The 24,658-nt window shown below is 42.6% G+C and overlaps 1 protein-coding gene across 1 annotated transcript in view; it reads right to left on the reverse strand.

Annotated features, from left to right (window-relative positions):
• The window catches only part of sema4f (sema domain, immunoglobulin domain (Ig), transmembrane domain (TM) and short cytoplasmic domain, (semaphorin) 4F), a 46,086-nt gene extending 24,569 nt beyond the window's left edge, over positions 1–21,517 (reverse strand). Inside the window, exon 1 of the mRNA XM_027000723.3 lies at positions 20,813–21,517. Within this exon, the coding sequence (XP_026856524.2) occupies positions 20,813–20,900 (88 nt within the window). The 5' untranslated portion in view covers positions 20,901–21,517. The remainder of the gene's footprint in view (positions 1–20,812) is intronic.
• Between the last annotated feature and the right edge of the window lie 3,141 nt (positions 21,518–24,658).

Raw genomic sequence — 24,658 nt, forward strand, 5'->3', positions numbered from 1 at the left:
CCCACACGACAGCCACCAGGGCACTGTGTGCCAGAGCCCTACAGCTTGACGGGAACTTAAAGGTGCCTGCCTGTGCATGACGGAGATCTGCGCACGTTAGCAAACAGATCTCCGCCGAACGCTCGACGCGCTGACAGTGATGTTTGTTTGCAGTCTCCTCTTGTCATCCCAACTCCACCGACACTATAATTTCAGTCACAATGTGTAGTGCATACACCGCACTCCTCAGCCACACAGACAGATTAGTTTCCATCTTTCTGTGGGATCCAACTCCACGGCTGTCTATTGCTGTGGTGTTGTCATACTCGGGTTGCTATTTATCTACGTGCATTATTGCTGGCTGTTGTATGCTACTGGTCTGACACACATGCACCTGCACGTAGTGATGTGCAGCTTGCTCACTGGTATACCGCGCTTGTGAATATGTGCTGAACCTTTAACCCACTGTGTGTCACCCGTTTGTCTGTGAACGGTAAGTATATCTGTAGACTGGCTAGGGGACTTGATAAAATTACAGCTCTGTGTGTGTGTGTGTGTGTGTGTGTTCTGTCTGGTTATATCCATTTGTACTCGTCAGTGGTCATACTGCCTGTTCCTCTCTCGTTAGGACCATGTATGTGGCTCTTGCTGCATTTGTCTCCGTTATCTCATTTGACAGTCAGACAGCCTAACTGCTTCTCAGGCAGCTCACTTCATCTGTCTTCCACGCCGTCATTCCCATCTGTCTTCCACGCCGTCATTCCCATCTCCAGCCTGCTCCTCTGCTCCTTTCCCTCTCCATCAGCTCCTCTCCCCCATCTTCACACCGTCCCCTTTCCCACACCCTTCTGACAGGCTCCGTTATCCCCTCACCACTCTCAGTCCCAGCCTAAGCCTCTCCTCCTGAGAACCTCATCCCTGTCCTTCAACAAGTCATTCACCATTCTGGACCAAAAAAAAAAAAACACCTCTGGAATACCAGCCAGGATGGTCTGGGAATCAGCTATTAGTTCTGGCCGGTGAAAAACGTTCGTCTCCTCGGCCGTGCGAGAGCAGGTGTGCGGACGCACTCAGCTCGCGCTCTAGCGGCAGTCACACGGCGCAACTTGCAGCGTGCAAGAGCCAAGTGGCGCGGCATGCTGGGAAGGAGCAGCGAGAGCGTCCCTCCACAGCAGGAGGAGAAGTGAGCAGGCCGAGTAGCACAGTGAGGGACAGACAGCGAGAGACGTGGCGCTTTCTCCCGCGCTGCAGTGGAGGTCCCAGCTCAAGGTTACCGCTCCTTTTATATACTTAAAAACAACAAAAAGTGCTCCCAGTTGCGTCACTTCATCACGGAGTAAATCGTAGTCCCTTTTCAGTATGAGCTGTCGTATACACAGAATGTACTGTAGGTCTAAATTATATGTGTCATTTACACAAAATGCACTACTTGCACTACTTTCACAACACATTCCATGGTGTACCTGCGTCCTTAGGGAACCATGGTGATGTAGAAAAAAAAAAGAAAAAACAACAACAACAAGAAGACTTGAGTTTTCTTTTTTGGACAATCACAGTCAGTCAGCAAGTGCATCTTTCTTTGTATCTTCCCTAGTGCACTCTGCATTATGGGGGTTGGAACGAGGTTTCTCACTTTAGATCTGTCATGCAGTTTTAAACCATGATGTACGCAGCTAAATTAAGATCAATAAATACTGACACAGGATGTGAAAAGAACAGGACAGAATAAACTGGTGAGACACCACACAGTCTATTCATTCTTGTTAACTTATTATAACTCCTGCTATATGTCAATAATGACACTGATAAGGCTTTTTGCTGATTTTATAGCTTGCCTGCTTTCAGTGAAGGAAGGGTAAATGCAAAAATATATCTAAAAAAGCAAAATCATTAATATGGAAAATAAGTGAGCCTGTTAGCTCAGGCAGTGGTTAGACAAACTGAAATGGGGTCGCCTGTTTGACATTGGCTGTTTCCAACAGAAAACCCAAAACCTCAAAAAGCATCTGTGCTATAGAGTGACGCTATAGAGGAGTACTGCTTAAAGGCGGCTGCTGAGAGGACCACAGGTCCGCATAAGGGGAAAGAGCGATACACACACATACACACAATACACACACACACACACACACACACACACACACACACACACACACAAACACATATATACACAGATATGTATATAACACACATATATATATGTATAACATATATATAACATATATATGTGTGTGTGCGTGTGTGTGTGTGTGTATATATACACACATATACATATATATATATATACATATATACACACACACACACACACACACACACACACACACACACACATATACATATATATACACACACATACACACACACACATATATATATATATATATATATATATAGGAAAAAGGAAAATAAACTGAACTGAATGCAAAAGAACAAATTACTAAATGTCCATTGATGTATGCTCTCTTAAGTGAAGGCTGTATGGAGCAGGTTTCTTTACATTTTACAAAACAGGTTTAGTGTCAGAACAGGTTTAGTGCAGAATGTTGTGGTGTACTAACTCAGGCTCATATAACTACACACTAAAGTCTACTCAGAATCCTTATAGAGTAATGCTCATTTAGCCTTTGATCTTTTGCATCTTGATGACCAAAACAAATAAAAAAGTAATTTGATCATAAGTGGCTTATCACATGCCATGCAGGTGTGTGATCACTGGTAAACATGTTCTCTCTGGGGAGGATGAAGACAGCACTCTTCTTATGAGTGGTTCAAATAGGTGTGCTTGCAGGTGCGCACACACACACACACACACACACACACACACACACACACACACACACACACACACACACACACGCTCACCTTAGATTCAACTACATCTATGTCATCAGATGCTGCCTCGGGGCTTATTAGTCTTGACAGCACCTTTGACTCTTATTTTTCACATCAGCTGCATATGGTACGTACACACACACACACACACACACACACACACACTCACACGGAACTTCCTGACCTGCAGACCATCTACTACAAGCGGTGCCAGACCAAGGCCAGGAGGATTGTGAAGGACCCCACCCATCCCAACAATAGGCTCTTCTCTCTGTTGAGGTCAGGGAGGCGCTTTCGCTCCCTGAAGACCAAGACAGAGAGACTGAAGAGGAGCTTCTTTCCACAGGCCATTCGGGCCCTGAATCAGGGAAACTGATAAGCTGTGGGGACCACCACCATCATGTAACATAACTGTATATATATAGATATTCTATTCCACCATGTACCATAAAAACTGTAAAAACTGTAAATATGTCATTTTACAAATAGATCTGTACATTCTGTACATTGTGTACATATACATACACAACCATATACATTGTACATTGTGTATATAAACATAATATACATATGTTGTACATACATTGTTAATATATTTTTGTACATATATAGAATATATATTTCTCTATGCACCCCTGTTTACTTTTTTCTCAGTTTGGACAGAGCACTCTCAACCATTTCACTGCGAGTTGTACTGTGTATGACTGTGTATGTGACAAATAAACCAAACTTGAAACACACACAGACACACACACACGCACGCACGCACGCACGCACACACACACACACACACACACACACTCTCTCTCTCTCTCTCTCTCTCTCTCTCTCTCTCTCTCTCTCTCTCTCTCTCTCTCTCTCTCTCTTTACAGACACCCAGACATGCCCTAGTTCCAGAGACACAATAAACCAAACACAAAATGAGTGATAAGGCCGGACGCTGGCGGTGGGAAAAGTGAGATACAAGGAAAGGTCCTGTCCTTAAAACAAGCATCACCTGTGTGTGACAGATGATTAGCTTACAGGTATTCAGTGCTCAAAAACACAGATGGGGACAGAGCTGGGGAGGAGTTTTACAAAATAGCAGATTTACAAAGCAGGAGAATTACAAAATAAGAACAATATAAAGAATATCAATAATATAAATATATAATATAAAGAATTATCGCAAGTTTTATTTTTAAATGCCCACATGAATGGTAAGTCTAAATAAAGCATATTTAGCATTTTAATGCAAGTTTAATGCACAAAATCAAAAACTAAAATAACACAAAAAGCTCAAATGGCTGATTTTTCATTGCAAGGGCTCATTTATTGCATGTCCTTGTGAATTGCAAATGTGTCGTTTGCATGTGTCAAGTTCCAACCCTTACGACGGCCCCAGACAGTCCTCAGATGATGACCTGATGATCAGCTATGTTCCTCCTCCTCAGAACAAAATCTCTTTCAAACATTAACAAGTGTGGAAACCAGACACACAGTCACAGAAAGACTGGACCTGTCTCCATCATAAACTGATAATCCTTCTTTCCTTGCTCCTCTCATTAAAGCAGTCAAGAAGTGTAATGTATTGAAAATAACAGACTAGACAGCAGAAGGAGAAAAAAAATAGCAGTGAGAGAGAGAATGCCATCATTTTGTGAAATATTTAAGGCTAAATGACTTGTAAAGTTCTCTGTTTTCTCTCCATCTCCTTCTCGCTCTCCCGCTTTCTCTCTCTATCTCCCTCCCTCTCTCCATCTGTCTGTTTCTATGTCTTTATCTCTTTCTTTTCCTCTCTCCCCACCTCTCTCTGTCTGTCAGTCTGTCTCTCTCTCTCTCTCTCTGACTCTCATTGTGAGCCAGATGGAGTGGAGTCTGGCGCTGACAGCCCAGCAGAGGCCGGGGTGCAACCTCGATGGAAGGACAGCTGCTTAGTGCAGTGGAAAGAAATGGAGAAAATGACAGCAAAGTTGAAAGAGAGAGAGGAGGGTGGAGGCCAGAGCAGCCTCACTGATTGCTGATGCCTTATCATAGTGCTGCAGAAGCAGTGGGAACACCGAAATGTGCAACACTGCCGCCCCGCCCCGTCTCGCCTCGCCTCGCCCCGCCCCGCCCCCCAGCTGATGATGTCGTTCCATAATAAAGGCGAGACATACAATCATGGAAATTAGCTGTGTCTAAACCTTGAGGCAATGCTGACAAAACTTCAAAGAAAGGGCAGGGCCTGTGGGTGAGGACATGGATGTGGGTCGGCCTGCCTCTCCTTTTTGTGTGGGCGGAGGCACTGATCGTGTTAGCATGTTTTTATTACAGCCAAAGCCAATGTCACATGTTCATCCTTGGACGTAGGCATTTTCCAAACTGCCTGCCTGTCATCATATGGATAAGCAGGAGTGAGGCGCCATAAAGATAAAAGACAAGCGGCAAATTGCAGGTGAAGGCTCTGAAGGCATGTGCTGATGTGGATGTGCATGTGGCTATCCATGTAGTTATGTCCAGTCAGGCTCGGCTTCACGGTGATGCTCAGGGAGAAAACTGGCCCACAGAGACTGTGACTACAGTATGTGTGTGTGTGTGCGTGTGTGTGTGTGTGTGTGTGTGTGTGTGTGTGTGTGCGCGTGCGTGCGTGTGTGTGTGCGTGCATTCGAGGTTCAGTGTTGGGCAAGGTCACAGTCTCTCTTGTTAACTGAGTTAATGTTAATTACATTTTCTTTTGTACACCCACACACTTGAATGAAACAAGAGATCTGGTTTCATAGAGCTCCTTTTCAGGTTCGTGTAGTAAACCCAGAGTGCCAGTGCTGTCACTGCATTACTTTAAGAACTTTTTTTAATAAATGCCTTTTAAAACAAAACACATCAGTAGATAGAGGGTCCCAAACATGAGAAGAATGCAAAGAGAGGACCAGAGGCCCCACAGTAGTGACCAGGCTACGGCAATTTTATAGAGTCCATCAAAATTTTATTCCTCCCCCTTTCAAAATGAAATGGACTCCATGCTTTGATGAGGCTTTGAAGCTTTGACGACAGTTTCAGTGGATTAGGTCTCTGTCTGCACCCACCCGCCAATTGTTTAGAGCTTTTATCCAACATGGAATTGCTATTATAAGAATGTGCCTTTTTATTAAACACAGCTTGCATGAAGTAAGAGCTTCTTTAATTTAATCCTTCTACATTACGTGTTGATATACTTTGCCGGGGATACTCTGGCCAGATCAACATGGCAGTCGCAATAAAGAAAGAAAATACTGCCAAACCTTCAGTGCTTCCAAATGGGCATTGAGGACATTCCCTCTGTACAAGCCCTTTAATCTGGACTTAGTTATACAATACAAGACTACATTTGCAGTTTGGGGCCACATAAACACAACATATGCAACTAATTAACTACAGATATACATTTTTCAGCACAACACTTAAAATTTGTTCTAATTTTTTCAAGATTGGCAAAGAGTGCTAGGGTACATGCAAATGAACTCCAGCACGTGTGGCCTGCTCGCCACAGGGAAAAATGCTCGACCATTACTTGGTTTCGAACAAAATCAACATGGAGACTTTTCAGATGTTAACAGCATTACATAAAACCAAAATAAAATCTCAACACAGGTACTCACTGAATTTAAGTGACCAATGAATTTATGCTGCTGTCACCAGTACAAGAAAAGCTTGTTGGCATGCACGACCAGCAGATGATGTTTAACTGGTTTGTATGTGAACCAGTCTGTGCTGATAAATATTTTAACTCCGTACTCTCTACTGGAGAACAATATCAGAACCATTTTGTCTCTAACATAGCATTGAGAATATAGATTTGCTATTTTTTAATTCTCCATCACTCAATCACTGAGTAGCAGTGGACTTACATAGTGGCTACAAGAAAAGTGTCATGTGACTGGAGTGATGAAAGGCTCTCATGGGGTACTTATAAACTGAATTTGAAACACGATAATATCGCTACAATTCTGGAGACGATAGTCATTTGTCTACACTTACATTATCCAGCATATCATGCCAAAAGTGCAATGAGCTGAATGATTAATAAGTTACTGACTACTGAATTATCAATCTGCAAATGGATGTGATAAAGAAAATATGGTGAAGTGACTAACACTGAGTAGGAGGGAGAGAGGGAGAGAGGGAGAGAGATGAATTATTGAATCAGAGAGCTGGCCCATTTCCAGATGGCTGAGTCATGCTCATGGCCAGGTAATGATGAAGGTGATTATGAGGGTCTCAGTGAGACAGCACAAACAGCTGATCTTATTCAAGGTTCAAACCATGTAGCTATTTCCAGAAGCTCATAAGAAAAGTCCTTAAAATTTAAACTATAGGATTTGACACCAAAAAAAGCTATGATTGAATGACAAGAAATAAAACTGTTTACATTCTGATGTCTACAAACAAGCAAATACAACTGTGAATTTCCTCTTCCTGTAGCTTTGCCCAGTGCAGCGTAGCCAGGGCTGCTTCTGAACTCCAGGGCTGCCTCATCTTGGCCATTTGGCTACAGTGCGTAAGGCAGTCTCACAAAGTGTGAAATTACCATCTAACGCCTGGAGAAGCTTGGAGATGTGTCAAGAAAAAAGAAAACAAAATAGAAAAGAAAAGGCTGGGCGATGAGCGGAACAACAACCAGCAGCGCTAGCAGCCACCGATAAAGCTAGCAAAACTAGCATTCATACCGCTTATAAACAGCCATGCTAGCGGTGAATTAGCAGAGGCAGCAACAACACACTACAGAGGCCAATGTGGTGAACTCGGTGTCTGCAAGGAGGCAATAACACTGAGGCTGCAGATAATATAGTAATAGAACCTTCAGAGAAGGTGCTTGTCCGAGCTAACTGTTGCCATTCTTAAGCCTAACCATGTGTTCTTTGATCAAGTCAAGCTAACTTATTTTGTAGTTGAAATTGATACCGCTTACATTTTTTGTATTAGTTCCTCTCATGTTGCTGTTTTATTGATGCATTAGGAAACAGTGTACCAAAATATTGTTATGCTAGTCTGTGTTAACCTAACTAATACAGAACATATGGTGTTTCCAGGAATCCTTCATGTAGATCAATACAGAACATTAGGCTGAAGGAAAGCTGTATCACATGATCTGGTAGTGTGAGAGGCAAACGTCTCTAGAATGATGTGGGTGGAAGAAATAGATGAAAATGAGAGAGTAGGACAGAGAGTGGAAGAGTGAGTGAGAGAGTGAGTAGGACAGAGATTGGGAGAGAGAGAGAGAGAAAGAGAGAGAGATCAAACTATTTGCATTAGGCTTTCCTGTGGTGTGTAGCTATGTGTGGGTGTGCTTATATATACACACACATACCACTCTCCTTCGACGCAATGCTTAGAAGTATATTTCAGAGATTACTGCTATGGAGTTTATAAGCTGGAGTGAACATTGTGAAAATCTTTAACAAAGTTAAATTCCCTTTAAAAAGGCAGAGGATTCTCAGGTTCAAATATGTGAGATCAAGAGACAGAGAGGATACCTAACCTAGACGCCAGTAATGTCCCAGATATCTCCCCTACACTACCCACAAGACCCTATCCACACACACACACACACACACACACACACACACACACACACACCCCGAAGGCCTGACCTTCTTTCTAGCTTGTTGTTCACTCTAATCTGACCTTCTCAGTAGTGTATTGCACACGCATACATACACAACGCCCTCCACCCTACCCACACCTGATTTTCACATATACACACAATGGCATTTTGCCATCAATCAATGTGATCCTTCCTACCTTCTCTCACAAACACACATGCTGACAAGGCCAAAACACACACCAGACTCAGCAGATGTGCTTGGTCAGATCTGATTGAGAGCAGCGTCCCCACAGGAACACACACACACACACACACACAGCAGAACACACATACATATTTAGCCACTCATCAAACCTTTAAACTCAGCCATTACCTCACAGTATAGTGTTAAGAGAAGTGCTTCTCACATCCTCACTATAAAAGCACACTGGCTAATGGGGGCACTCCATATTCAAAACAATACACTCCATTTAGCTAAAAGCAACCCCATATCCCATATAGCATTCATATAGCATGCAGTAATCCACTTGCAGTCATAGCTGTTACTGTACATCCATGAAGATTATGTTTCCTGTATATTGATTTCTACTTGTGCATCAGGAATAAAGCACACAATGTTCTGTTACAACATACAGGTCTCCAAGTTGGCAAGTCAGGTCAAAGGGCGACATGGCATTTCCCACGATGGCCTAGCCTCTATGACATTATCAACACTCCGGGTGACTGGATGGGAAATGAGGAGGCGGAGCCTTTTCCTTCCTGGACGGTTCTCGAACACAATGACTGAACTTCCTAAACACAGGCATATGCTACAAACTCCCTGATGCTGTTGAACTGGAATACTGGAATAGGGAATAAGGTGAACCGGAAAGATCCTTTGGGATTACAGTGATTGTTTGGAAGGCAAAGAGTACCTAAACACAAATGTTCTCTCTCTCTCTCTCTCTCTCTCTCTCTCTCTCTCTCTCTCTCACACACACACACACACACACACACACACACACACACACACGCACCTATATCCTAGACTATACTTACCCCCCTGCATTTCAATGGATTTGACTTGAGGCTGATTTCATCAAAATGAAAGAATAAAAAGGTGTTTATACAAATGACCATGAGTACACACAAACACACACAAACAAGCACACGGAAACGTGCTGTACTACACTACACATCACACAGGTTGAACAAGTGTAGGTTCCTCCCCCAAGTAATTCACCCCAAGTAATTCACTCTCTCTGCATCATAAAAGCATGTAGGAGAAACACAAAGCTCATGCCATCAAAGAGCCTGTTTCCTCACCAGTTTTACACAACAATACAAACCTGAAGAACCTGTTCTACTTCTAACACACATCCACACATTACATATGTGTGTATGTGTGTGTGTGTGTATGTGTATGTATGTGTGTGTGTGTGTGTGTGTGTGTGTGTGTGTGTGTGTTGGTGACCTACTCAGGTTGCGTGTTTCTGTGTACAGTGAGCCTCTGGTTCATGGGTCCATGCCCAGGAACTCTTATTCAAGCATGAGTGTAAATCTGGGCTTCTGCTCATGTCACCATGTGTGCAACTTGCATAAGCAATGCAATGCAGGGCAACTGTGATCCTTCATAAGAGAACGAGAGAGAGAACATGACAACTGCAAGGATGAAGAGAAATGCATAATAGAGAGACAAACACACAGGCAGAGAGATGGATATTTTACTGTAGTTGGGTTCCTTTCTTTAAACACACACACATACACACACACACACACACACACCTGTAAATTCATTCAAATAACATATCATCTCACAAAAAGCAAAACAAGTTTGCACCACTTAGAAGAGTTGATCTCATCAGAGCAGACATAAATACACAAGCTTAACACATTCACACAGGAAGAGACCCAAAAAAGCACTTTAAGAAAACTCCATTACATAAAGACACATTCAAATATGACACGGTACTAGATGGACCACTCAGACACTAAAATACCCCTCTCACCCTACGACTCATACTGCCCTTGCCTTTGGCAACTTCATTGCTGTTCTGGACCAGTCCATTAACTGAGCTCTAGTGGGGTGAGGGTTAGAAGCCTTATGTCCAATTACATCCAATTATAGAGATTAGAGTGAGAGTTAGGTTCACCCTCACATGGTCCCGATATTGGACACGTCATTGTTCCCATTGGCAGACAGTGTGCTGGTGGCGGGCTGCAGATGCCCCTGTGCTTCATTGTCCATGAGAGAGAGAGAATGCTAAAGCAATCCCTTCATCATCTCTTTGGCTTTTTCTCCCTGGACACAACTTGCAATGTAAGAGCTCTTTGTAGTTTACTGAGCCATCAGCCTAAGAGCTATACTGATTTGTATTCATTCTCGAAGTTCCAACATCAAAGTCACCAGTCTGGAGATGACAGGCATCACTCTGACACATGTATATATGCAGGCGGTATTTTGAATGGCCTCTTTTTTATGTTTTTCTCTCACCCATGTAAATTTGCTACAATTTGTTACAGCAAAACCTAACAATGAAGCACCCTGTAATCATTTTGCAACATTTTATTTTTAAACATTGGACACAATGGGCTTCCTTACCTCCATTGATTTTTGGCTTTTAGAATTTGCAAAGGATAGTGATTTGCTAATCTGGTCATTAATCTCTTCTTAAGACCTAAAGCTCTGCAGTCCTAACCCCCTAAACCCACCGTACGTAACCACACTACCCGTTACCTGCACCAGTCAAGCAGGCTGTGACATGCCCCAATCACACTTGAGCATGTAGAGGTCACACTCCTACTGGGAGAACGTCTGCTGTACCACGAGGCTCCACACACCAGGGTCACAGGGCATGACAACAGAAAGACGCAGGGGGTGTTCAAAACTACATTTCTAACTAATACATTATCAGATAATGAAATATAGACTTACGTGTCACCAGATAACTTTGTCATCATCTAAGGTGGAAATCTCTGTCATGTCCAGATGGACTTAGACATAATATTTTAGCTGTGAAAAATTTGTTTTTAAGCATGATCCAGTCACTGTGAAGCATTATGAAGGGATTGAGAGAGAATATGAAAACAAGGGATGAGAGAGAGAGAGAGAGAGAGAGAGAGAGAGAGAGAGAGAGGGTAAAAGAGTGTGTTCACACCTAATGGAGCCTTTGTTTCTGCACACAGATTGATTAATGACAATGAGGTCATAGCTGGCACTGTGTGTGTGTATGTTGCTTTGCCTTTATTATTGTCTGCTAGGGTGTGTCTAACCCATGCCCTTCAGACAGCTCACTTAGCATTTACTGACAGGAGAGGAGAGAGGGCAATTAATAGCAGCAAAGGACTCTTTACATGTGTTCTTTCTTCTTATATTAAAGTACCACAACACTAAACAGGTGCATCAGCAGTAAAAAAAAATCATTTAACTTCTGATATGACCAGTCTGTTGCTAGACAGAAATGTGTGTGTGTGTGTGTGTGTGTGTCTCCATCTGAAACACAGTCAGGCCTGTGAGTTATCTTACCAGTATTAGTTACTCTACATAATGACAATGTATAAAGATAAGATGATTTTCCAAAATCAAACAATCACAGGCTTGGCTGTGTGTCAAATGGACACACACACACACACACACACACACACACACACACACACACACACACACACACACACACAGACACAGACACACACACAGACACGCACACACTTTGGAGGTTACTGTACCCTATATTATATTAATCTAAGAGCACTTTTATACTAAGTAACCAGAAATTACTTTTCAAAACACATTTCAAGATGCATTTCATACTCAGTGCAACTTGACAAACAAATAAGCACCAATCAGAGACTGGTACTATCTAAAAGGTTACCAGGGTGAATAAGTGACTAAAGCCATTAGCTGTTGGGAGAGTCCCTCAGGGTACATCGCTTTGCTTCACTGTGCTGCTGTGCGACAACAGAAAAACAGAGAAGAGGCTTGCATCCCCTAATGCTCACACACACACACACACACACACACACACACACACACACACACACACACACACACACACACACACACACACACATACACACACACAATACTACTAGAACAGAGAGATTGTTCATAGCATCACTAACTCCCTCCACTAGTGTCAAACAACTCTGTAGATAAATAATCTCTGTAGATAAATTATGATCGAACCCAACCTCTCTTTAATCTTCTATGCATGATTGCATAGAAATGGAGATTATCTTAAAGGACCTTCTGAAACTTATAGCTAAGCATGAGGCGCTGCAGCTTGTCAAACAAACTAAATAGTAAATGAAGCTCGTGTTCAGCACTGAGTTTAGAGGCTATTTTTACTCCAGTCACAAAGCTCAGCTGACTGTTGTCAGGCACTGTCGCCTGGCACCTCCAGCTACAGAACTGTGACGCATTACAGTAAGACCTCAAAAGACTAACTAGTGAGAGAGAGAGAGAGAGAGAGAGAGAGAGAGAGAGAGAGAGAGAGACAGAGAGAGAGAGAGAGAAAACAAAGAGAGAGAAAGAGAGAGAGCGAGAGCGTGTGAGAGAGAGAGAGAGAGAGAGAGAGAGAGAGAGAGAGAGAGACAATATTATTTGTTTATGCAAAAGAAAGAACTGCAAACTCACCAGTCAAGTAGCTACATGGGAACTATTGTATTATTATAATAAAGGTTTCAGTAGTTAATATGAATAGTAAACAAAATCATCTCTGGCAAGCATGCTCTAAAACCAAAGAACATATTTATCCCAAATTTGTAACATTCTAACATGCTGACCATTTCATTGCCAGGTTAACGTACCTATTTGCTAATAAACTCAAATATTAGCCTTTATTTAGCAGTTTGGTATTTGAGCTATACATTATGAAAAATGTAGCTCTGGCAATAATTATATGCCAAAACCTACCCACACTGTCCTTCCACTTTCTATGAACTGTATCAGATTTAAAAACAAAAAAGTGGCTGTTATTTCCTGTGAGAGGATGGGCCTAATGCCCCTTAACCCTCTACCCCACCTCAAATACACAAAACACACACACAAGCGCTGACACACCCATATTTTAAAAGAAACGTTCTAATTCAGGCTGTCGTTCAACTCGTTCAGTTGCTCAAGAATCAGAGAGAACAGCAGTGGAACCGTGGTGCTGTGTGCCGACATTTCCCTCAGACGTCAATACTGCACTCAGCAGATGGCACGTAATGGGCATGACGGGAGTGTCCAGTAATGTACAGTAGGAGCCTACTCACACACACACAGGCAGAGGACGACTGGCATAAACCTGTAGTTGCCCGCAATAAAAACTGGGACTCAACGTACTTCCTGTCTTCGACAGGCATTACAAATACATGAGTCTGCATGTGTGTGGGTGTGTTGAGAGATATGTGGATGTGTTTCTGAACTGTTTCATTCATAACAGAGCACACCCTCACACTCTCCTGGTCTGCCAACAGGACCAGATTAATCCATGTTAGAGGAGCTCTCCTAATTGGCAGCCTTCCTGAATTTCCAGAGGATCTCCTGTGACTTCTATCCAAATATCAATCCGGTTCCACAGAACTATCTGGTGGCCAATCAAAGGTAAGCGCTGGTCACAGCTGACTAATATGTCCACAGATATATGACCTCATAGATCAAAGTACAAACAAGAAGAAATGCGTAACAGGTAGTCTGACTAAGTCACCCAAAGCTTACACAGGTAGATAGTTTCCATGAAAGCAGATGAGTCACTACTGATGGCACAATAATGGCATAATGATATTTTCAGCATACCCAGAAGGCAAATTAATGATGTACTCCATATGAATATTAATAGGAAGCAGATGCATAACAGCTGACCAGGGAGTGCATTGCAAAAAGACATGCAAACAAGATTTCTTTTCTTGTATAGTCCATTACGTGCACTCTAGTTGTAACCATCCCTCTGCCTTAAAATTAGATCAAGTGGCCAATATCAGACTTAATCTCTCAGATTGTTATCCCGCTGTCTGGAGAATAAGTGTAGTTTTAGGCAAGGTTAATGCTTTGTGTGTGTGTGTGTGTGTGTGTGTCGCTGTATGAAGACCAGACTTGCCAGATGAATCTGTATAAATGGATAACATTAGTTGTGCAGAACCTCCCAATTACGCTCACTTCCTTCAGCCCTCTGACCTGCCATTCTCTCTCAACTTCAGTCATCTGTCTCTTCCATCCCTTTCAATACTCTTGCTTCATAATGCTTTTAGTTAATATGCTGCCTCTGTGAAGCCACTGAATTAGATTTTTCAGTTTTTTATTCATTCTCTCTTTCCTCTCCCTCTCCCCCCATCAGGCTTGGTTCAGAAATGATCTCCTATTCGCTAGGTCTGAACACTTCAATTACTATAATGGGCTTGGATGATAATGCTTTTCTACCAGACCCCTTTTACCAAACACACACATGTATACATGGATGCAGACACACACACACACACACACACACACACACATGCACGCATGAACACGCCCTCACAAACCACAAAGTGGGAGGGATGAGAGCTGGGAAACACACGCACACACACACACACAGGATTTCCTGCTCCACAAGGCTGCTACACTGGGCTACTTGGTACCTATCCAAATAATTTTCATTTGCTACATTTAATTTTATTCTATGGTGCCTTAATGGCACATGCAGAAAATTTTGCTGTTGGAGATCTGTTGCCTGGCCTCTTGAAAGCATGCTGGAAATGGTTCTTTCATTTTACCTTGCACCATGCATACATGCACACACACACACCTCATCAGTACTAAAACCGCAGTTCTTTCACACTCGTCCAGAATACACTACCTGGCTCCCTCGTATGGACCTGTGTCTGGAGGGGTGGTGGCACAGAGCCTGCACCTCTGCGCCGATATCCCCGGTTTCTCTTGCATAAGAATGCCATCATAGAAGTGTTAGACTTGGTGCCACACTATTAATTGGTGGCTCTGAACATGCAGTAGTGGTGCCAGTGAGGCTGGGTATGGCCTTAGTCAGCAGGGTGGCCAATGTGGGCTTATATTTAAAGAGGTTTGTATGGATGAGCTTGGAGGGGGGTGGGGCTAGGATGCCAGACCTCACTCTTGAGCCTTCTGAAGGTGTCATGGGCTTAATTCAGACAAACCCTGATGAAGGGAGGTGCCTACTTGATGACCCTGGCTGACTACTATATCACTCACCAGAATTTCACAAGCTACCCTATTTGAATTAGCACCCCGGTGTCCAATTAGAGACCAATAAAAGAGGGATGAAATAAGAAGAGGAGAGACCTAACAAGAGATGGATTTTATACCCATTGCTTCCCATTGTATGAACACACGCATGCATACACCTCACAAAACACACAGACCCATTAGTCAGGGCTTTTCTGATTTAAACATGGTAGCAATTGTGTGTGTGTGTGTGTGTGAGAGAGAGAGAGAGAGAGAGAGAGAGAGAGAGAGAGAGAGAGCGCGAGACAGAGAGAGAGGGAGCGAGACAGAGTGTAAAGAAAGAGCTCGACAGCTTTCCTTTGTTCTCACAAGGCTGCATCCTGCCATTAACAGTTGAATGCAAGTTAGGTTTCCTTGCTTGCACTATGACTCTTAGAGCAGACCCCAAACCAAACCAGAGAGCGGAAGACACAGGGCAGTGTGTGGGGGGATGGAGAGACAGAGACAGAGAGACAAGGCACATGGCAAATGCAAACAGACAAATACTGGAATAAAACACACAAAACTCATTAACAATGACAAAGCAAACCACTGCATCTTGAACCATCCAAAGAATAGCTGCTGACAGAGCAATACATATAGGGTTAGGCCTCTGGCCCCATCATCTTGTGCCATCATTGCCCTTATATCAATAACCTTTAATCAGTACAGTGCTGAGTGCAATAGCAACCTGAGCCCACCCACTGACCTACAGTAAGAACTCTCATTCGTCAGTATGACAGGCTAATGTAATATTCATTAGCAGAGAGAGTAGTCAACCAATCAGAGCAAGTGTGCACTTAGTAGCAGCTGTGAGATATGGTCACTGCATCATTCTGGAAATGCCGCATTCATGTGATTTATTATCAGTATGTTTTCAGCTGCTCAACAAGAGTAGATGAGCAATCTGACCAGAAGGATTTCCCACACCCTGTGACCCAGGCCCACATCACATGGTTTGACATCGGCTAACAAACTGCTAACATTTCAAAGAAAACATCACTCACATGTGTATATATGCCTATATTACTACACTATTAATATATTCACCTTTGTCAGGACAGAAAGATGTAGCAGAAAGGTACTGCTTTAAAGGACACTTACCCTCATTTCGTCTCCTGGTGTGGCATACGTAAACTAGAGCACAAACACCTACTAGGTATGCCACACTGTGTTTCAGGCCCAGCAAGGGCTGCCTCCATATTCTACCCATCCCCACAGACTAAGACACTCTCTTAACACTAGCTCATCAGTCTCATGCAGGTAATACTGGCACCTAGAAACTGAAGAAACTAATGAATACTACAAGTTACTTGTTCTGCAATATACTGCTTAACAACTGTGAAGTCACTGAGTTTCACTTCTCTCTACATATTAAACTGCATTTACATTTTTTTTTTGGCATTTAGCGGACGCTCTTATGCAGAACAACTTACAAAAGTGCCTTGTAATTTACTCATAGAATGCATCCTAGCCAGTACAGTAGGTTCAAGACACCATTGAACTATAATACTGTTGAAATACAAGGATCAATGCTGTTACCTAGAAGTGCAAAACAAGTAGAAGCTCCATAATCAGACAATGAAGTGCAATAAGCCAACAATATCAAACTATATGTGCTAGAGTTTCAGTTACCAAACAGTAATATGAATTTCATGGCTGCAGGATCACTGGTCATTTAAAATATTCCACAAATAGATAAGTCTTCAGACTGCGTTTGTAGTGTTGTTTCACTGTTATACCTCACGATAAGAGGCAAGTTAGTGCTACAGTACACACAACTGTTGAGTAATAACATTACTCGGCCAAAAGACATATTGCTATTAGAGGTCATTCACTGAGAGTGAGGACTGCATGCCATCTTTAAAGAGAAGAATATGAATATGAGAATGAGAGAAAGAGAAAGAGAGAGTGTGAGTGTGTGTTTAATTTGAAGATCTGTCCCTCGTGCTAAGTCTAGGTGGCAGGCATGCTACATTAAATGCCAGTCTAAAAAATGGAGTCTGCTTTATTGTCAGGCAATATAAAACCGAGAGACATGAGCACATCACATTTTTCAATGGGCTTCTATAAATGATGGATATGGAGTACATTTATGAAGGTTAAAACCACAGAATCTAATGGCTAAACATGACTGATGATGCACTTACCCATAAGACAAAAAGGTATGTGGCCTATTACTAACTTTGTGTGTGTGTGTCTCATATGAAAGGCATGACTTTCATAGGAGGCAGAAAGAACACAGTCATTACGAACATTGTGTAAGTGGATGTGTCCGTGTCTGAGCTTGCGTTTGTCTGTGTATAGGCAGGTTGACGTACATGGAGAGCACTGCCTGGCTAGTACTTGCTAGCAGTCGCCGTGGAAACAGTAGCGTACATTTAAAAAAGAGTCACTCAATGCCACTGAACTCTGACCAAACACAGTAAGCATACCTGCACAGTCTCCATCCATCAATATAAGTCACACAGTCCTTGTGCCATTAGGATATAGAGACATACAGTAAAGGGCAGCTACCAATGACTCCTTTGCTCTCACTGACCCTGCACGCTTTTAATTGGTCAGGGCAGTGTGGATGAAGTCAGCCTCCAGTCCTAATGGTGCATCAGTGTTGCCCTTTGGCAAGTAAAGCTATATGGTAACGAGGTACACTGCTTAAGTGTGTTTCTAACTCTGGTCCAGAACAGTTCAGGAAAGTTAAGATTAAAAAAAAATGTAAATCCCAAAGAAACACAGGAGAAAAAAAAAAAAAGAATCAGTGACCTCTGCTGTCTGTGACCTTCCTCTTGATCTTCACAGTCTGGTAGTTAGCACCTTAATATAACCCCCACCCTCTATATTAGTTTATGGGGCATTTTTCAAGGTCACATATCAATGGAACAAGTGTAATCTTAAGAAAAGATAATCAAATCACTGTTGCACAATCATCTCCAAAATCGAATGAGGGCAAGCCAGCCCCATCGAGAAATGCTGTGAAACATTAGCGCCCACAAAAGAAAATGTGTAGGAATGAATATGAGCTGCAATAATAACCTTTTGCCAAGAAAGACATTCTATTCATTTATTCTGGCGGGAAGCACTTACTGAGAGGAACGAGTCAGTGGAATGAGAGTATGGAATGTTTTCAGATATACTGTATGAATAAACCCTCACCCTTACGGCTAAAGTGCACACAGAGAACAGCAGTGTTCTGCACTACAGCTCACGCAGTACACAGTGCTGCGCTTACGTTAATGATGGCATTTTAGGACAAACAGTCCATAGGCTCATTGTACCAGATGCTGATTAAAATGTGTTGTGCGGGTTGCGTTCTGCTGACCAGTGAGACCACACAGCCCACGGTGTGGGGAAACTCCAGGGAGAATGCAAGGGTCATGACCTGAGGTTGAGGTTGAAATCCACCCTTTCCATTAGCTAGGAAAGATGGCACATATTTTAAATGGGAAGTAGGAGAGTAACCAAAAGGGGGGGGGGGAGTACACACACACACACCTACACACACACACACCTACACACACACACACACCTACACACACACACACCTACACACACACACCTACACACACACACACCCCTCCATAAACAGTTTCTTACATACAAATGTACCTCACTATGAACAGGTGCTTCACACAAATTCTTATGATTGTATTAAACACAAAGAAATATCCTAGCGGTTCATGATGGTAGCTACCTTCTGGTGTACCAGTGGGACACATAAAACAACTAAACAATCAGAGTCATAACATCTGAAAAGGGAGAAAATAAGTGAGTTAAGAACACACCCCAGCTCTCGCTGGTCAGCCTTGGGTGTCTATGCAAATCAGAGGAGACATTAGACAGAGCAGAGCCATTAGAGCGCAACACAAGGACAAGCTGACATCAGCTGTAAACAAGCCACTGCTCATGCACAGTTCTTGGGAATATCAGAAGGCATTTCCCATCAACTCAAAACCAAAAGTCTCACAAATTTCCCAGACTCGGAAAATGTTTAGTGCTCATCACTGAAAAGCCCGGTGCAGTGTGTCAGGTTGGTCATGCCGAATTGGTTAACGTGGTGGGAGTTTTAATGCTCATTGATTTGTCATTGCTAATCAGCATCGTGTGAGGAGCGTTAGATGCGTGGCCAGCTGAGTGAAACAGCACCTAGTTGATGTTGGGGAAGTTCTGCTTCCAACAAAGCCTGTGTGGCAGATAATCTTAAATTCTAGGGCAAAATTGAAGCATCCACAGTGGCCACCTAAAGAAAATGTGGGAAATTTTACCATTTCTGTAAAATCCATTTGAACTCTAGCAGCAGGTAAAGAAATAGATTGCAAGTTTGGGGTTACATGTTTCTCATAAGATTCGAGTCACTGTATATAAATAAACCTTACACTACAGGTAGCGATACAGTGTTGTCAATGTTATCTTTCAAGAACACTCAGTATATAAACTGGCGATGTCGGGTGCTTCATCATCAATGACAAACACCTGTTTAGAGGATTATACGTAAATAATGTTTGGGATGCAAGGTGAAAGGCGCTGCGCGATCCTTCTCGCGCAGGAGGCAGCGGAAGAAGGGAGAAGGCACGCTTGGGATACGTGTGCGTTCCCGGTTCTGGCGGAGACAAGGACAGCACCGGGACAGCACCGGGGTGCTCACAGAGCAAGCCGACAATCGTCACCAGCCTCGCGCGCAGTCATCCTGAGCCAGACATGTAAATAGCGCTGCCACGCGCAATCATGGTCACCGTTAGTTATTTCTCTAGTCCCGGCCACTTTTCTTACCCCTTCCATTCCCTACTTCCACGAAAGGAAAAAAAAAAAAAAACTTCTGAAAGTTTTTTGAATCAAAAATATATATGAAACGGTAAGTTGTGTTGTCTAAAGACTCAGACACTTCTGTGAATACTGCATCTTAAGTCGTTGATATTAGTACTAGAGCAAATTCGTTGTCTTTGTTCCTCTGCTCCAACAAACACGCTTTCTGCCACATAAAATATTTCTGAATGCTGCTTGTGAACCTGCTCTTTATATTCTTTGCACTGTAGAATGCATAAAGTAGCACGAACAACTCCACGGCTTGGAGTTTAGATAATTGCGACGTATGTTCAGGTTTGGGCACCTGCTTCCCGCCCATGACATTGTCGGTAAATCGTGCGCAGCCCTGGGTTTACGAAATTAGACGCTTTTAGAACAGGGAGTATGTGGTCATTGCAGTCAGTCCAACTGGTTAACCTTTGGTAACACATCGCCAGGCGCAGTGGCGTCCACAACATTAGTAGACGTGTAGCTCTCACCTCGATAATCGCTGTTAGCTGCTGTCCAGGTGCAGAGAGGAGAACAAAGCGCTAGGATTCCAGCGAGCAGATAAGTGGCTGGCTTCATGTTCTGAGAATCCGAGCCACGTTTAGGCTTTAAAGAAAGTTCAGAAAAAGTCTCCAAACGTCCAGACTCAACTGTAGGTCATTCTACAGATAGCAGCGTAGCAAGCGGAGACCTCCGCGGACTTGGAGCAAAGCGCTGACTCGCGATTATGAATGTAAGCAATAGGAAACAAATGTGAAGGAAAAAAAAATAAACAAATGCTTTTTTACGCTTCGTCCGCTTGGGGCTGTTGTACGATGTTAATTATCATCGCTTTTAAAACCGTCTAAAAGTATATTATTTCAGCACAGAGTTAACATACATTTGAAACGTATTATGAAAAAGTCTAAGATTTCCAAAGTTAATAGAAACGTCAACATAATTTTACCCGCTGTCAGTATCAGGCAGGACATGAAGCGTTACGCTCCGTTCCTTGTGTGCACTGCCTGTAGCCTACATAAATTCAAATGGTCCCATATGAACCACTCACTATCCTCGACCAAGCGCTTGTACGCTACAAAAAAAATGCCCGCAACTGACTGTAAAATTGAAATTAAAAGACGAAAAGGCTGGAAGCCTACAAAGAAAGCTAAGGAGCGTTCGTTGTCGCGTACAGCCAGAGATCCTGCCCGCATAAGCCAATTCACAAATCCTTTGAGCCCCGCCCCGCTTATAAGGCATAGGCTAATACCAACAGGTAAGCTTCCATGTGACCCACTACGAGTATATAATAATATTATTATATATAATCTACTAATAATCTACTACTACTACTACTACTAATAATAATAATATACGAGTATATAATAATAATAACAGTATATAACGTATATAATAACAATAATAATAACAACAATAATAACAAATATTATATAATAATAAAAATAATACGAAAAATAAGAAACCATGAATTCTTCTTTATACATTTGCAATAAATAAAGTTCACTTCACCAATAAATAAAATATATATTTTTGAAAGATTCATAAAATTTGTTTATATATGACTATATGATTAATGTCGACCCATGGAGAAGTGGGTTCGGAGCGTGACGAACGGGACGAGCTTAAACAAAGACGCCCGGGGAGGGCGTCCGTCAGCGGGCTGCTGCGATGGAGCCCCACGCTCTTACACTGGACCAAAGCGCGATGGAAGCTGGTTTACAGAGGGCTCGGCCCAGTGTCCGTCTGTCTCTTTAATCTGTGCTAGAACAACGGCAATAGACAAGCCTGCGCTATACGGGTATTTTTATGGCGCAAAGGGAACAAAGGTTAAAGTCAGAGAAGTCAGAGATGATGAAAGAAACACTTTCAAATAGGAATTTGAATAAACGATTACGGTGGCATTTACTGGGGAAAACACAATCCCTTATTGTCTTGGCTGGAAAAAAAAACATCCACTTAACACATATCGAATTTCATTTTTCATCTGTATTACAAAGCGCCATCTTCTGGGCAGGTGCATATTGTACAATTTGACGTAATTTAACATAAATATTAACATTAAACATAAATATTAATAGCATTACTACCTTGCTTTATATAAGAATGCAGGTAAATAGGATAGCTATTGAATCACGAAAAACTGTGGTGCATGTTTGAGCACATATTGCTCAGCGTGTATTCTGCTTCCAGTCAGATTCATTTTTTTCTTCCTGACACTTTCATCAGAGTGTAGAAGTCAACACTGGTCTGAACTGTAAATGGTCCCTTAATCAAGCTAAGCAGGAATAAACATGTGATTTTGTACTGGCTTAAGCTGATCCCAGTGCATTACCATGAATCTCTGAAGAGCAGTTTCCACACTAATAACTGTTCCAGCATCAGCATCTATAGGTGAAATCTCACATCATAGATGTAAAAACACCCTCCTTTTTTTGACCAGCTATTACAAATGCATCTCTTTTAACCCACATCATGCATGGATGTACATACATTTAGAGCCAAACCAATCAGGATGGGCAGCCTGAAAGAGTCTTAAAGGGATCGTCATGCTCTTTATGTGATGGTACATTATCATTCTTCCCTTGATGTGTGCAAGATACACAACATGCTATCCACCATCCTGCTATCAACCTTATAAACAAAACCACAGACATAGATTAGATGGAAACCTGCGCACAGAACAATGAGGCAGTAGAGTTTAATATCTTAATGTGACCAGGGGGAGTGTTTGTGTGCGTTAGTGTGATGGATATTATTGAGTGTAAAGAACAGAATCAGAGGGACACAATAAGATAATAAAATTTTAAGGATTAAATATTTGTCCCAAAATTCCATGAGGTAAATAAATGTGAGTGTGTCCATGTGAAGGAGAGAGAATGTGAGACCATCTCCTAGTGTGGGGGCATATGCTGTGTAAGAGAGAGGGTGTGTCATGCCAACTCTCATCACTCTCAGATTGGAAGAGGTGACCTTGTAACAGGCTCTCCCCATCTGTGGAGGAATGCTAACGTGATTGGATTTATCTGGAGAGACAGCCCTACACTAGCTGGTATTGTCCCTCATTGTGAACTCTGTGTCTGCATGCACGTTTGTCTACACCTTATCTCGGACCCTTCAAAACCTACCCAATGTAATGAGCATCCAGTGCCTTCAGTCAATGTCTGCGATTTCAATTGCAGAATGCAAATTAAAGTGTTAGCCCTATTCCATCGAACAGCATGTATGTGACTGTATGTCTGTCTGTACTACACATCCACATCACAGGGTTTAGGGATGCAACTGCTAAGCCTTCCTCCCCTCAAATAATCTCCACACAGCGATGCCGCTAGCTTTTCTGGCTCATTCCTCTCCGTATCCACAGCAAGCATGGAACATCACTGGGCATAAATATACTATTAATGCCATCCATTCCCCAGGCTCCACCCCTTCCCCAGGCTCCACCCACACAGGCTATCGCACCAGCGGGGTACAGGTGGGCTGATGCTATCTCCAGGGACCCTCCCGCGTGATATCTCTCGTACATATCTCTAAATTGGCTGTGTGGTTAGTAGCCCTGAGCAGAACGACCTGTCAGGGAGGATTTTTCCCTCTCACAGCAGGAGTGCTAGGAGGGGGATGGTGGGAGCGTAATTCACACGTCTCTCTCCATCCCCCCATCATTGAGCCAGAGAGCCAGGAGGGGTTGATCTTGAAGTGGGGGAGAATGTTCTGGAAGGGGTCTGATGCAGCAGTGTGTGCGGGGGCTGCACATAAAAAGAAAAATGAGGCGAATTCACGAATACATAAATATGTGTATAAGAGGACTGCTGCGTGTGTGTGTGTGTGTGTGTGTGTGTGTGTGTGTGTGTGTGTGTGTGTGTGTGTGTGTGCTGTATAATTGAGGATTCATGTGTGGAGAAGCTTATGCAGGTCAGGCAGATCTGTTCCCTTCCACTCCTTTTTTCAACTAAATTGCCTAAACATTAACAATCCTGAATCAGCAGTGAACAGTTATTGCTTAAAATATATGCAAATAAAATAAAGTATACATACACAAAATAAAATAAACATAAAAGCTCAAACAATAGAATCACCAAGCAAGCAGTAGCAGTATGACTTCTCTTTCACTGCCCTGTATGGTAGGAAGGCTCTGTTTAATAAAGCCCATATGGAATCTCCTCTCATTTAATTACACAGATGAGACTTCCACTCAAACTGATTAGCCTATTGCTGTGACAGGTGCATTGCTCAATAAAAAGTAAACAAATTGCACATGCACACACACACACATAGACACACAAACACACACAGACACAAAATTCCAAGTAACATGATTTAATTCCAGTGGTTTTGGATAA

This window comes from Electrophorus electricus, chromosome 13, assembly GCF_041902795.1.
Source record: "Electrophorus electricus isolate QZ-2024a chromosome 13, ASM4190279v1, whole genome shotgun sequence".
Lineage (NCBI taxonomy): Eukaryota > Metazoa > Chordata > Actinopteri > Gymnotiformes > Gymnotidae > Electrophorus > Electrophorus electricus.